At 33.8% G+C, this 15,659-nt stretch overlaps 2 protein-coding genes across 5 annotated transcripts in view; one reads left to right on the top strand and one right to left on the bottom strand.

Moving 5' to 3' along the window:
* The window catches only part of LOC108747511 (S-adenosylmethionine synthase), a 15,589-nt gene extending 7,328 nt beyond the window's left edge, over positions 1–8,261 (top strand). For 2 of the 3 annotated variants that reach the window (XM_018485058.1, XM_018485057.1), the window contains exons 4-11: positions 1,885–1,962; positions 2,272–2,394; positions 4,834–4,946; positions 5,855–5,998; positions 6,360–6,578; positions 6,891–7,073; positions 7,191–7,324; positions 7,491–8,261. In XM_018485058.1, the coding sequence (XP_018340560.1) occupies positions 1,885–1,962; positions 2,272–2,394; positions 4,834–4,946; positions 5,855–5,998; positions 6,360–6,578; positions 6,891–7,073; positions 7,191–7,324; positions 7,491–7,596 (1,100 nt within the window). In that variant the 3' untranslated portion in view covers positions 7,597–8,261. Of the gene's footprint in view, positions 1–1,884; positions 1,963–2,271; positions 2,395–4,061; positions 4,175–4,833; positions 4,947–5,854; positions 5,999–6,359; positions 6,579–6,890; positions 7,074–7,190; positions 7,325–7,490 lie in introns of all 3 variants that reach the window. The other variant, XM_018485056.1, reaches the window with a different exon arrangement.
* Positions 8,262–10,658: 2,397 nt separating this feature from the next.
* LOC108747339 (zinc finger protein 3-like) lies at positions 10,659–14,018 on the bottom strand. Of its 2 annotated transcripts, none has more exons than XM_018484743.1 (5): positions 13,582–14,018; positions 12,358–12,682; positions 11,872–12,141; positions 11,601–11,783; positions 10,659–11,241 (listed from the first exon to the last, which is right to left on the bottom strand). In XM_018484743.1, the coding sequence occupies exons 1-5, from the start codon at positions 13,702–13,704 to the stop codon at positions 10,871–10,873; spliced, it is 1,272 nt and encodes a 423-aa protein (XP_018340245.1). In that variant the 5' UTR covers positions 13,705–14,018; the 3' UTR covers positions 10,659–10,870. The 2 variants fall into 2 exon arrangements, with proteins under 2 accessions (XP_018340245.1, XP_018340244.1); XM_018484742.1 differs by having other exon boundaries at positions 13,592–13,756.
* Between the last annotated feature and the right edge of the window lie 1,641 nt (positions 14,019–15,659).

Genomic DNA, 15,659 nt, shown 5'->3' on the forward strand with positions numbered 1-15,659 from the left:
ATTTTTTTTTATTTTTTTTCAGAACTATCATTATTACAAATTTTCCATAAATATTAACAGTTGTTCCGACAGAAAAGAATTATAAAATTAATTTTTATTCGAATAGTGCCGATCTGTTCTAGATGTACCAGTTATCGACATCCTTTATTTGCTTGCGTATCTATTTATTAACTCGACTATATCTATGACGATTCGTAAAATGTCTAGATAATAACAATTACGGATCTAATTTTTTTATTTGGATTTTGGATACATTATTCGATTTACAAGAATATTTTCCGGTCTACCTAGTTCCAGTAATCGACAAATATGGCGATTATTCGAACGACTACGTGCTTCGATGAATCAGTGCTTGTCATGTAAAAAACCTATGACATTTGTATGACAAACAATAATTTGTGATAGTGTACGTAAAACTGCGATCTAGATTTGTAACTCGAAGCTCAATTTACCTCATGCAAGTTGCCAATACACCAAAAATCACACGAGATGTCAGTGTCTCTTAACCTCACAATGAAGCATTTGATCGAAATCACGCATAGGCTTGGTTGCTGCACATGTTCGATTTAATCAATAGTGAATTCATATATTTACGAGTTTCATAATGTAACACAACATTGTAAATATTTCCTTGGAATCAATAAAAATATCAACAAGTCTCACGATCGGCAGAAAGCACTAAAATACGTCTTTAATATATGAACTTGGCGATTATTGGTACCCTGATTTCTGGGCCAATTACTTTATCTTAACTAACCGTAAGGATAGTTGATGAAATCTTTCAATTTGATAAAAAATAATCTCATAAGACACCAAAAAATTTACTTTATTCTGTCAAATTAACAAAAATGTAGTGTTCTGGTTTATTAAAATTCTAAAATAATTTTATTAAAAAAAAATATGTCTATGGTAATTTATGTTGCATTTATCAATTTCTTATGTAAACTTCATTCTTTACAATATCAAATATCCAATCTGAAATAGTTGTAATAAAATTGCATTTCTACATGTGTTTATACTCTGGTTTTAAATGTTGTAATTTATTTTTCAAGACTTTAAAGTAGTCGTAATTTCTATATCTTTTAACCACATCGACTATTTTTAACTTAATTATTTCGAAAAATGGTAATTTATTTTTTGCACGTTGGTAATTATCTTTGCAAATTATTAACGCGACTTATTTTTTTTCCTACATGATGGCTCTAATTATATCAAAGATAAAGAAAGAAAGTTCACGAGTCATGTGAGCAATTTAGGTGAACTAATCTTGGATTAGCGATTCACCGTTTGTCTTATATTATAATACAGACCGAAGAAAAATCAACTTATTCCTTTAAATAATATTTTTTATGTAAATCTTATCTTATATTCTGTATACTTCACATGTTGCATACAAATTTTTTTTACATTTGAATAGAACGGAACGATGTAAGGATAGGGTCACTTTAAGGTTGCGAAGAATAAAAGCTCCTATTATATATCTCCTATTTTTGTCCAAACCATGCAAACAATACGCCTTTTATTGTCATTGTGATTAGTGTGTCCGGTAAATATATCGAATATTTGAATAAATGAATAAAAAATGAAAGAAAATACTCATTTGAATTCACTTTTTTCTGTTGTTTATTGCATTCGTATAATAAAGGTTTTTAATAAGATTTTAATTATTATGTAGATCCTAATTCTCTAAGGGCCGGTTGTTCCATTTATAGATAAAATATAAGGTAATTTACTTATTGAAAACAAAAGAGTAAAAGAATAAGAATATAAGAGAATAAGAGAATAAGACAGTGAGCTGAAGTTTATCAAAAGGAACAACCCAGCTTAATTGTTTTACTTAATAATTCATCTGAATTAGTAGATTTATATATCTTATGTTTTCAGATAAAATGTGCGATCAAATAAGCGACGCCATTTTGGATGCACACCTGAAACAAGATCCCGATGCTAAAGTAGCATGCGGTAAGTTTCGCCAAGACAGTGCTGATTTCTTCAAGCACTTGAATATGTATCTATTTATAAATTAGTTTGTTCGGCCCCGAACTAGTTTTAGGTCGAAACTTTTGACTTCTATAACTATATTACATTCATAATATATATTAAAATTAATCAAAATTAACTTTTCAAAGAGAAAAAAATTTTTCCAAATATATTGTGGTTGCCTTAACACTTTATTTAATGTCTTAAATATAGTCTGCACTATTCTGCATTAAATATATTATGTAGCTATTATGGTATATGTACAACTATCAAAATTTTTATTTATCACAGAAACTGTAACAAAAACTGGGATGATATTATTGTGCGGAGAGATTACATCAAAGGCTGTAGTGGATTATCAGAAGATCGTTCGTGATACAGTAAAACACATCGGTTATGATGACTCTTCAAAAGGTATAACATCTAGTCGAGGCGATATTTGCATTCTATCTGCCCTTAATTTTAGTGATGCACGTCTCTCACTTTTCCTGATTGTTTTTGACACTTTGTTGGATGTCAATGTTTGCGCGAGAAATGTTGAAATCTACACTCCCGACGGAACAACAAATTTCATCGGGAGTGTAAAGATTTCAATTTACATTATACTCATGTAACACATGCATGCTCTGTGGCTAGAGATGTAAAATTACCGTTAAATTCAATTTAACAATTACTTACGGTAAAATTACGGTAAAATGGTAGTTTATTAATAATTTTGATAACATTTGTTGTTTTTTTTTATAGTTTTATGCATAAATAAGTTTTATTTCTGTTTTTTACATTAATGCATAATATAAAACAGTATTCTTGTAATATTCTCATCGAGAGTATATATCGATAAATATATATTCTATATATATATATATTCTAAAAAATTCAATATTAAAAGTTAAAAATTTACAGAATTGTTTAGATATGATACTTAAAAAAAAATAGTTTGTTGATTTTGGATAGAGTATTTATTTTGCATATATTTGAATGTAGACTATTTTGCGAATTGAAAAAACAAAAATTTTTTATAAACATTTTTGTTTTAGAAAATAAAATAAAATTGAGTTTCAGAGTTAAAATAATTTTGTAGGTGGTTCACATTCAGATATGTCAACGAAGGGTTAATATTACATACAATATATTATATTCTATACCAATATGCAATATCAAAATAAAAATATGAATTAAATGAATCATTTTAAATTTAATAAAGGCTAAATGCTTCTACATCAAATTATTTTATTTTTATTTTTTTTTTTATTATTTATTTACTAGCCTCCAAAAATTACTAATTTACCGAATAAATTACCGTAAAATTTGATCATTTTCATCTCTCTGTGGCCGAATAAATAGCCATTCTTTACTCATCTCCTTGCATGATTTTGTTTTTGTTTCAAAGATAATGAGCAATATACAGATTATCTGATCGAGGCATGGCGGATCCAATCAAATATATGTATACACAAAAAATCTTTATACAGGGTGGGGCAAAAGTCCCGCTACCATTTTGATTTTGGTTATGTGACGTATAGCTCAGTTTAGCTTTAACCGTTGTGTTGTGTAGACGTCCAAATTTTATATGGTAGCGGGACTTTTGCCCCACCCTGTATTTGTCTTGATTATTATTTCAGTATAAAGAAACAAAAATTATAAATAATACAACTTGAATCTTTTGTGCCATGATTCGATCGTATTGTCTTAACGATTCGATAAGGGAGAATCGTATGAGGCGGATTTAATGAGGACGAGGGAGTTACATGAGTATAATGTAACACATGCATGCTCTGTCGCTGAATAGTCAGCTCCCTCATTAAATCCGCTTCATACGATTCTTCCTTATCAAATCGTTAAGACAACACGATCGAATCATGGCACAAAAGATTCAAGTTGTAGACGTTATTTATAATTTTTGTTTATACTGAAATAATATTAAGACAAACATAAAGATTCTTTGTGTATGCACATATTGGACTTGGGTCCTCCATGCCTTGATCGTATAATCTGTATTCTGCTCGTTATCTTTTGGACCAAAAAAAAGGTCATGCAAAGGAGATGAGTAAAGACTGTGTAACGTAAGCATATCGTGGCAGGATTCGATTGGCGTACACTGAACCTTTTGGTGGCGATCGAACAGCAATCACCGAATATCGCGGATGGTGTCTATATGGACAGACAAGAGACGGACGTGGGTGCAGGTGATCAGGTAACCCATTCTCAGTCCATGCCACAGAACAGTAAAAAATAATTCAATGTTCTTACTCTTCCCTCTTCCCCTTCCTCAAAATCTGGTTTGCTATTCTGTGTGTCACAAGCGTGTGTTACATCTACGTGTGTGATAATGCAAGCACTCGTACAAGTATTTGTAAGCACTATTGTTGTAAGATAATACTATACATATTTTTATGAAAAATTCTTCGTAATGCTGCATCAATCGTGCAGGAAATTTCTAATTTGACAGAAATATCTCGAAGATGAATTACAAAGCACTGGAATGTGATTCCAACAAAGTGCCGATATTACTTATCATGTTTATAGGAAGTAAGGCTGCCTGTAATATGTTCAGATACACGCATACATATAACATTATTCATTATCTATAATAAGTTCATTGTTTAATCTATAAATAAGTATAACATGTACCAGACAGAAGAATTAGTATTTCAAAGAACTGAAATTTATTCGACATTTTGAGAAGTTTGTCTGAACTCGTACATTCAGCCATCGTATTAGTTTTAATCAAGCCAGGATGCAGTATGATAAAAGCCCGATACATCGAAATGGCGAAATCTCATGAAAGAAGAATTGAAAGTTGATGCATTAACAGCAGTGAATATCTTTATCTTATGTAGTTGATTTCTGCAGGTTTTGACTACAAGCTGTGCAATGTTCTATTGGCACTCGACGCTCAGTCACCAAATATCGCGGCAGGCGTTCATGAAAACCGTAGCGACGAGGAAGTGGGAGCAGGAGATCAGGTCAATTAGCATTTCCATCGTTGAATTTATCTTTTCTCTTTGTTTTCTGTTTTCTTCTCTTTGACCATTTTCTTCCTGCGCTACTAAGTACATTCTTTACAGTACTAGTTGTAACATCACTTCTTCTTTATTTCACTTGTATCCTACTAGCCTGTTTCTTATTTCTTCACTGTAGAGGTGGAAGTGGTATTTGACATATTTAGTGTCTTTCATTGCTGCATTATCACAGTAGTCTAAATGCACTACTATACGAATGATTCTATTGTGAATTCTGTAGCTGGATCGGGAATATAGGAAGTGCGAAATTGATTGAGTGTGTAGAATACAGTTTATGCATGAAAGTTTATGTAGATTTGTATGTTTTACACTATTATAGATCTCTAATATCCCCATAGAATAATCACTTCAGTATGATTCTATTTTGTAGTTGAGAATATAATTTATTGTTAAATAATTTAAATTAAATAAAATTGATCTGGCTAAGGTCATAATCCTAATCGAATTTGTTAAGTAGTTATGTAATAAAATGATTAGTTGTGTTATTAATGGTGTGAGATGTAAATAGGTTTTTTACTGCAATTGTTAATGACAATATCCCTTCTATCATATTTACATGTTCTGTTCTGTGTGTGGCATTTTTTATTGCTTTTATTACTTGCTTTTTTATGGTTCTGTATAGCACCACATGTATATTAATATTATGCAATAATTTACTCTTCACAAAAGCTTTTCTATTTTTATTTAAACTTTCTTGTATTTTACGCACAAAAATATGTTTACTTTTATATTTTGACAGCACATAATTTTAAATAACTAATCTATATATTTAAAATTATATGTATAATATTTTGCTTGTGAAACTTATATCTCATAAATTTTAATTGGAATAACTCAAATTCTTCCACCAGGGTCTAATGTTTGGATACGCAACTGATGAAACTGATGAATGTATGCCACTGACGGTCGTGTTGGCGCATAAATTAAATCAGAAAATCGCCGAGCTAAGACGAAGTGGCGAACTGTGGTGGGCTCGTCCAGATTCAAAAACACAGGTTTGATTTTTATATATCTGTATGTATTTTACATTTGTCTTAATTTATAAAGCGTACAGTTTAAATCTGATATGATAAACAAACAGAAAAGTATTTACCGGAATTTAAGAAATTTTTAGGAGATTTCCAATCTAAATCATTAGTGATACTTCTCATGCTTAGAGACAATTAAAAAATGAGATTTATAGACAATGACGATTATTCGAAGATGAATTTTATAAAGTATTTGCTACTCATAAGTGCCATGATGTTAAAATTTAAACTGAGAATAATCCATCAAATATATGTTTACAATACATTAATAATTTAAAAAATTAGTGTAAAATTATACATAAAATATATGTAATTATGTATGCGATAGGTAACCTGTGAATACATCATGGACCACGGAACATGCGTACCTATAAGAGTCCATACTGTTGTCGTGTCATTGCAACATAGTGAAAAAATTAGTCTAGATGAGCTACGTAAGGCGGTCATGGAGAAAGTCATCAAAGAAGTGATTCCAGCGAGATATTTGGATGAAAGAACAGTCTTCCATGTGAATCCTTGCGGGCTTTTCATTATTGGTGGACCACAGGTATCATTAAAGTATTAAAAAATGAAGTTTATAGACAGTGATTATTCGATGATGCATTTTATATATTTGCTACTTTTGAATGCTATGATATTAAAAATTAAACTGAGAATAATCCCTCAAATACATATTTTGCAATATTTTAATAATTTAAAAAATTAATATACAATTATATATAAAACGTATATAATTATGTTGTAAACTTAAACTATTACATGACAATGCAAATATTAATCAATCTTGAATAAAAATATGCATTATGTTTTGTAAGTTGTGTTCTCTCTTTTTCTGATATACTCTTATTACAAATTTCAGAGTGACGCTGGTCTTACTGGTCGAAAGATCATCGTAGATACGTATGGTGGTTGGGGAGCGCATGGTGGTGGAGCATTTTCTGGTAAAGATTTTACGAAAGTGGATAGATCAGCTGCATATGCTGCAAGATGGGTTGCCAAATCCTTGGTGAAAGCTGGTCTTTGCAGACGTTGCCTTGTACAGGTAAAATTTATAAGTATCAAGATTTTGTTAAAATAAATTAAACAATGTCTATAACTTTTATAATGTGAAATTTCATAACTTTGTATTATATATAAAATTTGCAATTATTTGTGTTAGGTTTCTTATGCTATTGGAGTAGCGGAACCATTGTCTATCACAGTTTTCGATTATGGCACATCCACGCGTTCACAAAACGAGCTCTTAGACATAGTGCATAAGAATTTCGATTTGCGACCTGGAAAAATCGTTAAGTATGTATTGTAATGTAATTAATTTTTCTCGTAATTTTAATTAACTTTTATTACACAAATTGTTATAATAAATATTATTTTGTTTACATGATATATTACAATAATTATATAATTTATTAATAGATCAAGAGGATAAATCAATTAAAGTATATTATCTTCTTTATAGAGAGCTGAACCTTCGCAATCCTATTTATCAACAAACCAGTACATATGGTCACTTTGGACGAGACGGTTTTACATGGGAACAACCAAAAAAGCTGGTCTTTGATTGATGAGAGGATGGATTTTAAATTGGTTTTGGCGTTTTTCGGTTTTAGGTATTTGATAGAATCTGTTTCTCGTTCTCTAATTCTATCTCCCTCTCTATCTTTTTCTCGGAGAAAAAAATCGTATTTCAAGTAAAAGAACAGAATTTCGTCCGCGATATACTTCGATCTCCGTGCCGCAGCCATTATCGAGGCCATCGATTACGCCAATACTTAGCAATAGAGAGAACAGGGCAATTCTATTTCTAGTTCTTTTTGCCATGGAATACCGCATTATATATGTGACGACAGGCATAGTACAAATATCGTTTATAATCCAGTATATTACATCCAATCCAATACATTACATCGCATTATGAAAAAAACGTTACGAAAAGAGCGAACTGAGCCTATATTATGAAGCGCATTTTCATGTTTAGATGTTTAAAAACTTCTTTCTTCAACTGATGTGAATGATTTACAAGAAAACAGGGAAGTGTTCCCCTCCGATTTTGATGAGTTTTAATTTGCGTAGTCCAGACTAAAATAAAAGACGTATTTTTTTTATGTATGATTACACTCATTTTTATGTAATGGAACGTTTTTTTTAAGAGATCAATTTCTTTCAAAGCGAATATCGTCAAAACTAATTAAAAATTTGTTTATCATTATAAAATATTGCAGATCATTCACACACAACTTTTATCAAACAATTTTTTTGATCTTTTAGAGCTGATTTTCATCAAAATGTTCATAAAAATGTATATATAAAAATATATGTTTCTTAGTCTAAACATAATGTATTAAAAGTGATTAAAATCGGAAGAGATAGATACCTGTCTATGTTTTCTTGTCTGGTAACAGCAATTACATGCTGATGCTATTTACTTGCAAATAAGTAAGAAGAAAAGAAACTTGTAGTAGATAAAAATTTTCATCTTAAAAAAAAATGTATAAACAAGCGCATATCGATACATGTTTTCAGATTCGGGAATGTAACTGCAGATCTTGTAGATTTTTAGCTGTATTAGTCCCTCGAACGTACATGAAAGTTCGATACTCCGATTTGATTAGTTAATGTTCATTTTTATCAGTGTAAGTTAAAGTTAATTTACATTGGTAGAAATAGACATAAACGAGCTAATTTTTTAATCAGAATGCATAAATCACATACCGCTGATTTACGTAAAGTATTTTATTTCATTAATGACACTATCGAATTACCGATCGATCTTTCGTGTACGTATCTTCATTAGAATTATTAATTGTTGAGGAGGAAAAAGAAGTGTAAATTGACAATGTATCCTTGATGTATGCGTAGCAAAGAAGGAAATGACGTTGCACATCATGAACGTGTCACGTTCATGAGTTTTACGAAAGATAGTTACAACGTAATATCAGATCTAATACATTATCAATTAGAGTAGAATCATCATTAAATATCTTAGAGTATTTAAAAATCATCAGATTAGAGAGTCTACAGCTTCGTAATAAAATTAGATTTCACATCATTTTATAGTATAGGTACACGCGAATATTCGTAATTATACAATGTATTTAATAGCTCCATGAAATGTACGGTCATTTCCCCCTTTGCTATTGTTTTAACTAAATAGAACAAATTGTAGCAGATATTATAAAAAGATGCGAAATTGAAAATCTAATCTCGATAGAGATCCAGCACAGACCGTGTGACGGAGCTCGAAACTGTTGTAGAATTTTTCATTATTCTTTATATATATTGTCCGACATTGTCGGATTTTAATAGCAGACAAAAATTAAAAAACCCTTGTAAAAATATTTAATCACCTTCTGGCAGAATTGATGTGTGCGATTTGCGTGAAAACGATATCGGCAATATGTAATAGTGCACAAATCATGAAAAAAAAAACATAATAAAACGGATTTTTTAATAAAAAGCATTATCTGTCGTTTTGTGTATTACCGCACCATTACATAGATAAACATTATCCTCGATCTTCCTAGAATTTACGCAACACATAATTTGCACTTAACGGACTAATATTGCATTTCTGTGAATGTTTTTCCCGACAAATGGCATGAGCTCTGTCGCACAAGACGCTGCGACTGGCTATATAGTTCGCGAATATAGCGAGTCATTTTTATATGCATTTGCACGGTCACTACAGTATAATAAAATGTATAACATGTAAAATAATCCGAATAATAGCCAGTGTTTCACCTGTTGCTGCATATTTTGTTACATTATAGCGATATTCTTTTACAGTAGAGTATCATAGCGTATCCAGTGAAGTAGATTTAAATAAAACGTACACAATAGACTCGTCAGTGCAGTCACTTATTCCAATTGTACATAAGATTTTGTAATATTTTTCTCCTTTTATATGTCAAGTAATTCTCTTGTTTTGAAATATTTCCCTCTATAAATAATTATATGTAACATACAATAGGTTTTAGGAAGTCAGGTAATAAGGATAATAATCACAATAGAATAGCATTTATGTGCACATAAATAATTCCATTAAGATAGCTTTGTATTTAGAACTATATACATCAATTATAGATAATAATAAACTTATGTCGGAAAGAGTACATGATACATAATCATTTACGATATATTGAATATAAAAATTATAATATAAGAATATAATTGCTGCCTAAAGGGGAAAGCTAAATTATATTAATGCAATCAATGCTGTTATTATTCTACATTCAGCTGACGTTTTTATTATGTCGCATATGCTTTATTCAAATTGCACTTAGTATTAAAAAATGATACGGAATTATAATTCCTTTATGCATACAAAAATATCAATTGAATAAAAAAAATGTTCGGAACTTAAAACTAATATTGAGTTTATTTTAATCATTCTTGTATAAATAGCAATAAAGTAATCGAGATGCTTCAATACTTCTTTGTATAATTTTACTTGTGTTTTCAAAATTTTTATTAAAAATTTTTTATATTTTTTGAATTTTTGAATTTTTACATTTCAAATTCCATTTCGTGTACATAATGGATTGTTTGGATAAGTTTCTTAAATAATAAGATTTGCTAATATTTATACAAAAGTGAGTAAAATAAATATACGTTAAATGTTCCTTATCATTAAATGTACGAATTACATATGAGATTATACAATTAAGCCCATCTCAATGAAATAAACACAAAAAACTCTTCAAAAATCTAGATTGAAAATTTTTCTCGCTAATATAGACAATTCACTGCAGGTCTAATTCCGACACAGATCAAAAATTTAAAAGAATTTTTCATACCCACTAGATCCCAGGAAAATCACAACAAACTGAGCAAATATGCTCAATTTGCTATGAGTTTCTTGGGCGCATGGATACGACTGTGTCTTAGCAGTGAACTCTTATCTGTAAATGTCTTCTCGCATTCGACGCACTTGTACGTTCTACCAGTGTGCGTAACCAAGTGCCTGCTGAGACCCGACGCGTGACAAAATGCTTTTGGACAAAGTTGACAATGATGCAATTGAATATCATTCGGATTCAATTTCTGATGCCGACGCATGTGCACTTTAAGTGCTTCTCGCTGTGTGAAGCTCTTATCGCAATGCTGACACTGGAACGGTTTTTGGCCAGAATGTGTCATTAAATGCCGGAACAAAATCTCCTTCTGAGCGAAAGCACGGTGACAGATGTTGCAACCAAATGGTTTCTCACCTGCAATATAAATAAAGATAACATTAATTGTATTATTCCTATAACAAATTTAATAGCATATTATGCATTTTTCAACGAATTGTTTATAAACAAATACTACGTGATTTGTATTGAAAAGAAACAATCTGTTCAAAAAAAAGTTAGATTTTTTACGATTGTGATTAAAATTTTTAATATCATAAATGTGAAATGGCAAATCTTTTTCTTAATAGGCAAATTGTCCGAAACAATTTCAGCGAGCTAGCCAAATAAGCTAGTCAACATCTCTAGGAAGAAATAATATTGAGAAAATTGTCTACAAATATTTAGTTTATATGTATGTATTCATAATTAATATGCACAAAACAACAAATACCAACCTGTATGTGTACGCTCGTGTCTCACTAACGCAGATCTTGTCGGAAACCATTTTTCACATGCCTGACACGTAAATCCCCTCTGTGTAGAATGTACTGACTGATGACTCTTCAACATTATTCTCCGGGTGAACGCTTTCGGGCACTTGTCGCATTTAAACACCTTCAATTCTGGATTAGCATCAACTGTAATATACATTTGCTTTTTATGTAACTGTCGCATTCTCGTCATTTCTCCTTTATTACAGATAACGTATTTTGTAGAATTCTTTACCGATTGTGTCACCCAAGGGCTGTAACTTCAACGAATCAGGTTCATTAGGATTGTTGCTGGTGACCTCCATCATGTAAACATTCTTGTGTTCATTTCCTATTCCTCGCTGCATCTCTTCCGTCTCGTCATCGGACTCCTGCTCTTGTTTGATACGCGATGTCCTTATCGTACAGCGTGCCTTTGCCATTCGTTCCTCAGCAGGTACCAGTGTGATATTCTCTGGATCCTCCGAGATATTTTCCTCCATCTCCGGATTTTCAGAAGTCATTCCTGCATATCAATTAATAACGTACATACATATGAACTAAATATTTATAAACATTTCTCAATGTTACTTCCTACCAGAGTAATAAATTCTAAATACAAGTTTCTAAAATGAAGATTAAGCAATCTTTTTTAATAAAATTTTAAATTCTAAAAAGCCAATGGAAACTGGCCCATTTATGACTATAACGCAATGAAATAAACTCCTTGTTAGTAACACACCCAGAATATAGCCACCAACGAGTTCCTCCTCTGTCACCTCGATAGGATCTCCATCTGTCTGACCACTGTTGCCTTTCGTTGAAACCAGATCAGCTAGCAGCTGCTTAACTTGCTTGGACTTTCCCGTGGATTCTTGAGACTCATCCCTACTGCTATCCTGATTCTCGCCTTCTTCGTCCTGCCCAGTCAACTGTTGTATCAATTTCATATGCTTTCTGAGCTTGGAGTCTGCAGCCTGACATTTTTTTCTGAATTGATAGGATTTCTCCAACTGATATTTGCAGGGATGACATATCATGTTAGGCAGGCCATCCTGCTCAAAAACCTAAAACATTGATATAATATAAGGTCTTCAATTTATCAACTTTAACTATATTAAAATTTAATAAAAGATAAATGGAGCTAAACTGATACTTAAAAAATATAGTACATATTTTATCAATACAATATTTAAATGAGATTCCACTTCAAAGAATTTAGTAACAATCAAAATCTAACAAAATTTATTTTGCCTTTCTCTAACATAGTCGAACGTTTCGGATTGGAACGCTGAAAGTTCGAGCATCTTTCGGAGTTCACGCGCCATCGAGAGAAGTCGCCGTTCGAAGACGACGGCGCGTCTCAAAAAGCTCCGATTCCTCGAAGAAGCTCGGCTGCGAATTACATCGGGACGCTACACGTCCGCGTACTAACATTACAGATCTCTATAAATCCGTAGAGTAAACAGGAGTGCCTCCGCCGTGCCGGTTCTAGGTCTCTGTAATGAGGCAGTGGCGCGCGTAAAAGGCGCACCGCTATCTATCGTGTCGCATAAGTTCGTCGATAACTCGGTAAAGCCGGTACTTGCGAATCCGCGGCCGCGCGCAACATCGATCGCCCGTGTACAACGTCATTCGCGCGCGCACGCGTACACATGCATGTGACGTAGCTGTTGCCTTACCGCTGTTACCGTGCGCCGCGCGTGAATGTGTGCGCGTCATGTATACGCCACCACACGCGGCGAGGAGGGGAGATAATATGCGAGAGGACGCCGTGCGCAGAGAGATAAACTAGATTCCTATTTTTCAATGAACGGCTCCTCCGGCCGCTGATTATTATCGCCCGATGCGAATCGATCGTGCCGACAACGGTGACGACGACGACGACGGCAACGACGACATGTTTTTCGCGATCGGTGATTTGCGTCGTGGAATTCACGCGTAGCTTTTTCTTTCCTCTCCTCACCTCGACCCACCTCGATATTGACGCAGGAGAGTATCCGCAACGGCATCGGCACGGTCTCGTCGTCGTAGATCGGCACCATCTCCTCTTCCTTCGCCAGGCAGAGCCGGCATAACTCGTTGACATGGATGATCACATTGCTCGGGCTGTCGCCCTTTTTCCTGCTGTACGTTTTCATCGTGCGCCCTTTCCAGCCGTGGGTGTCCGCGGTGCCGCTCTCGTCGATCTATCTGTTCTACTACGGAGTATCCCTTTTCCCACCTTCCCACGCTCCAGCCAAGCTCTATCTATCCGTGTCCCGCGCTCTCCTTTTTCGAATTTGCGGCAAGTGCACGACCGGAGCGTGTTACGTCGAAAACGCGACGGAGTTTTCCCGAGTGAGAAGTCGGAATCGGCCAAACAGACTCGGTCACACACAACGGAATCTATAATGGCGGTCGTCCTCAATGGCGGGCGCGTACGGCGGACTGCAGCGCTGCGTCCTCAATAGCGGAAGAAACGCTACGTATGTATACGTACATACATCCGTCCGCGCGCGCGCGCGCGCGTCACGTGAGAGCGAGAGAGACGCGCGATCCGGACGGCCGCGAGCGCAAGCGAGAGGCAACGAATGAAGAGAGAGAGAGATCTCTAAAGCCGATCGAACGAAGGCAGAAACACCACCGCGCCGTGGGAGAAGCGTCGGGAGGAGAAGCGTCGGGAAGGAGATCGAATGAGTGGCTGCCATTGCCGTGCGCGAGAGTCGGTAAGGGCGATTACGATTATTGATCTTCCATTCTTCCCAACGGCGGGAAATGCGAGCCCTGCCCAGCTCGCCTCCCTCCCCCCTGCGGGGGGAAGGGAAAAATGGACTGTCGTAACGGATAGTCGTACATACGTTGTAAAAGTTACAACAATTATAGTGGACGGGTAATTTCGAAGTTCACTATCGCAAAGGCGATATATTTAGATATTACACTTGAGGTAAAACCACTATCAACTCTTACGAATAAAATTATTCTTCTTTGTAGTAATCAAAGAATTTGCGAAAAAAAAATTTATTCTAATGAAATTGAGTTTATAGAAATATATTGTAAGTATTAATTCGTCAATTAATTACATACAATTTTTCTTAAGCCACGTTGTCGAAGTGTACAAACATAAAAATGTAAATATGATATGTGTGTGATACCACATTACCATTATGTTACATAATGTTACAAAAATAATGCATACATTTTGTAAATTTTCCGTTTAATATGAAGGTATATTTGCACGATTAGATGTAAAAGTCCTAGTTTTTGTAAGAACGCACAAATTTTATATATTTCCACTATAAATTATGTAGGTAATTTTTATATACATTATTTAAGAAATTTTATACATTTGTTTAACAGTGTATCGGGTCTCTCGTTACACGCGCCTCTTCGACAGGAAGAACCGCTGTGGAAAATGAAGGAGGCATGCGATGTGCACCGCCCGCCGCGCTCACCTCTTCGATCACCCGGAGCGATACGTATCGACGGATAGACCGAGTTCTGCATCTAAATTCGCTTCACGTGGGTTCATTATCTCCTCATTATCGATTTGGAAACGGCTTCACCTGAATTAGCTTAATCGACAATTAATTCACCCAGCAAACTCGAATTATCGTTCCTTTTGATTTTTCTGATACACGTACAATAAACACATTTCCGTTGTTTCCATTGTTAACGAGGGATACGTATGTATCGGAAAGATCAAAAGAACCGATGATTCGAGTTTGCTGGGTGAATTAATTGCCGATTAAGTTAATTCAGATGAAGCCGTTTCCAAATCGATAATGAGGGAGCTACGACTCACGCAAAGTGGATTTAAATGCAGAGCTCGGTTTGTCTGTCGATACGTACTTTTAATCTTTCTGATACATGTTAACATTTTCATTATTTCCATTGTCAACGAGGGGTACATATATCAGAAAGATCAAAAGGAACAATGATTCGAACATCAACAAGTTTAACAGTCTAATGTTTATTTCTACCAATTTAGATTAACTTATTTAATGTCAATTAGCTATAATTCATTTAACTTACTTTTTATCTTTTCCTAAACATTAGAAAAAG

This window comes from Trachymyrmex septentrionalis, unplaced genomic scaffold, assembly GCF_001594115.1.
Source record: "Trachymyrmex septentrionalis isolate Tsep2-gDNA-1 unplaced genomic scaffold, Tsep1.0 scaffold2, whole genome shotgun sequence".
Lineage (NCBI taxonomy): Eukaryota > Metazoa > Arthropoda > Insecta > Hymenoptera > Formicidae > Trachymyrmex > Trachymyrmex septentrionalis.

What these genes read in the sequence shown, in the direction of transcription:
- LOC108747339 (XM_018484742.1), bottom strand. Translation starts at nt 13,756, where the DNA reads ATGAAAACGTACAGCAGGAAAAAGGGCGACAGCCCGAGCAATGTGATC. An exon ending in CGTTGGTGGCTATATTCTGG is followed by an intron (nt 12,142 to 12,357) that starts GTGTGTTACTAA and finishes ATTGATATGCAG; the next exon opens with GAATGACTTCTGAAAATCCG. An exon ending in ACACGAGCGTACACATACAG is followed by an intron (nt 11,242 to 11,600) that starts GTTGGTATTTGT and finishes TTTATATTGCAG; the next exon opens with GTGAGAAACCATTTGGTTGC.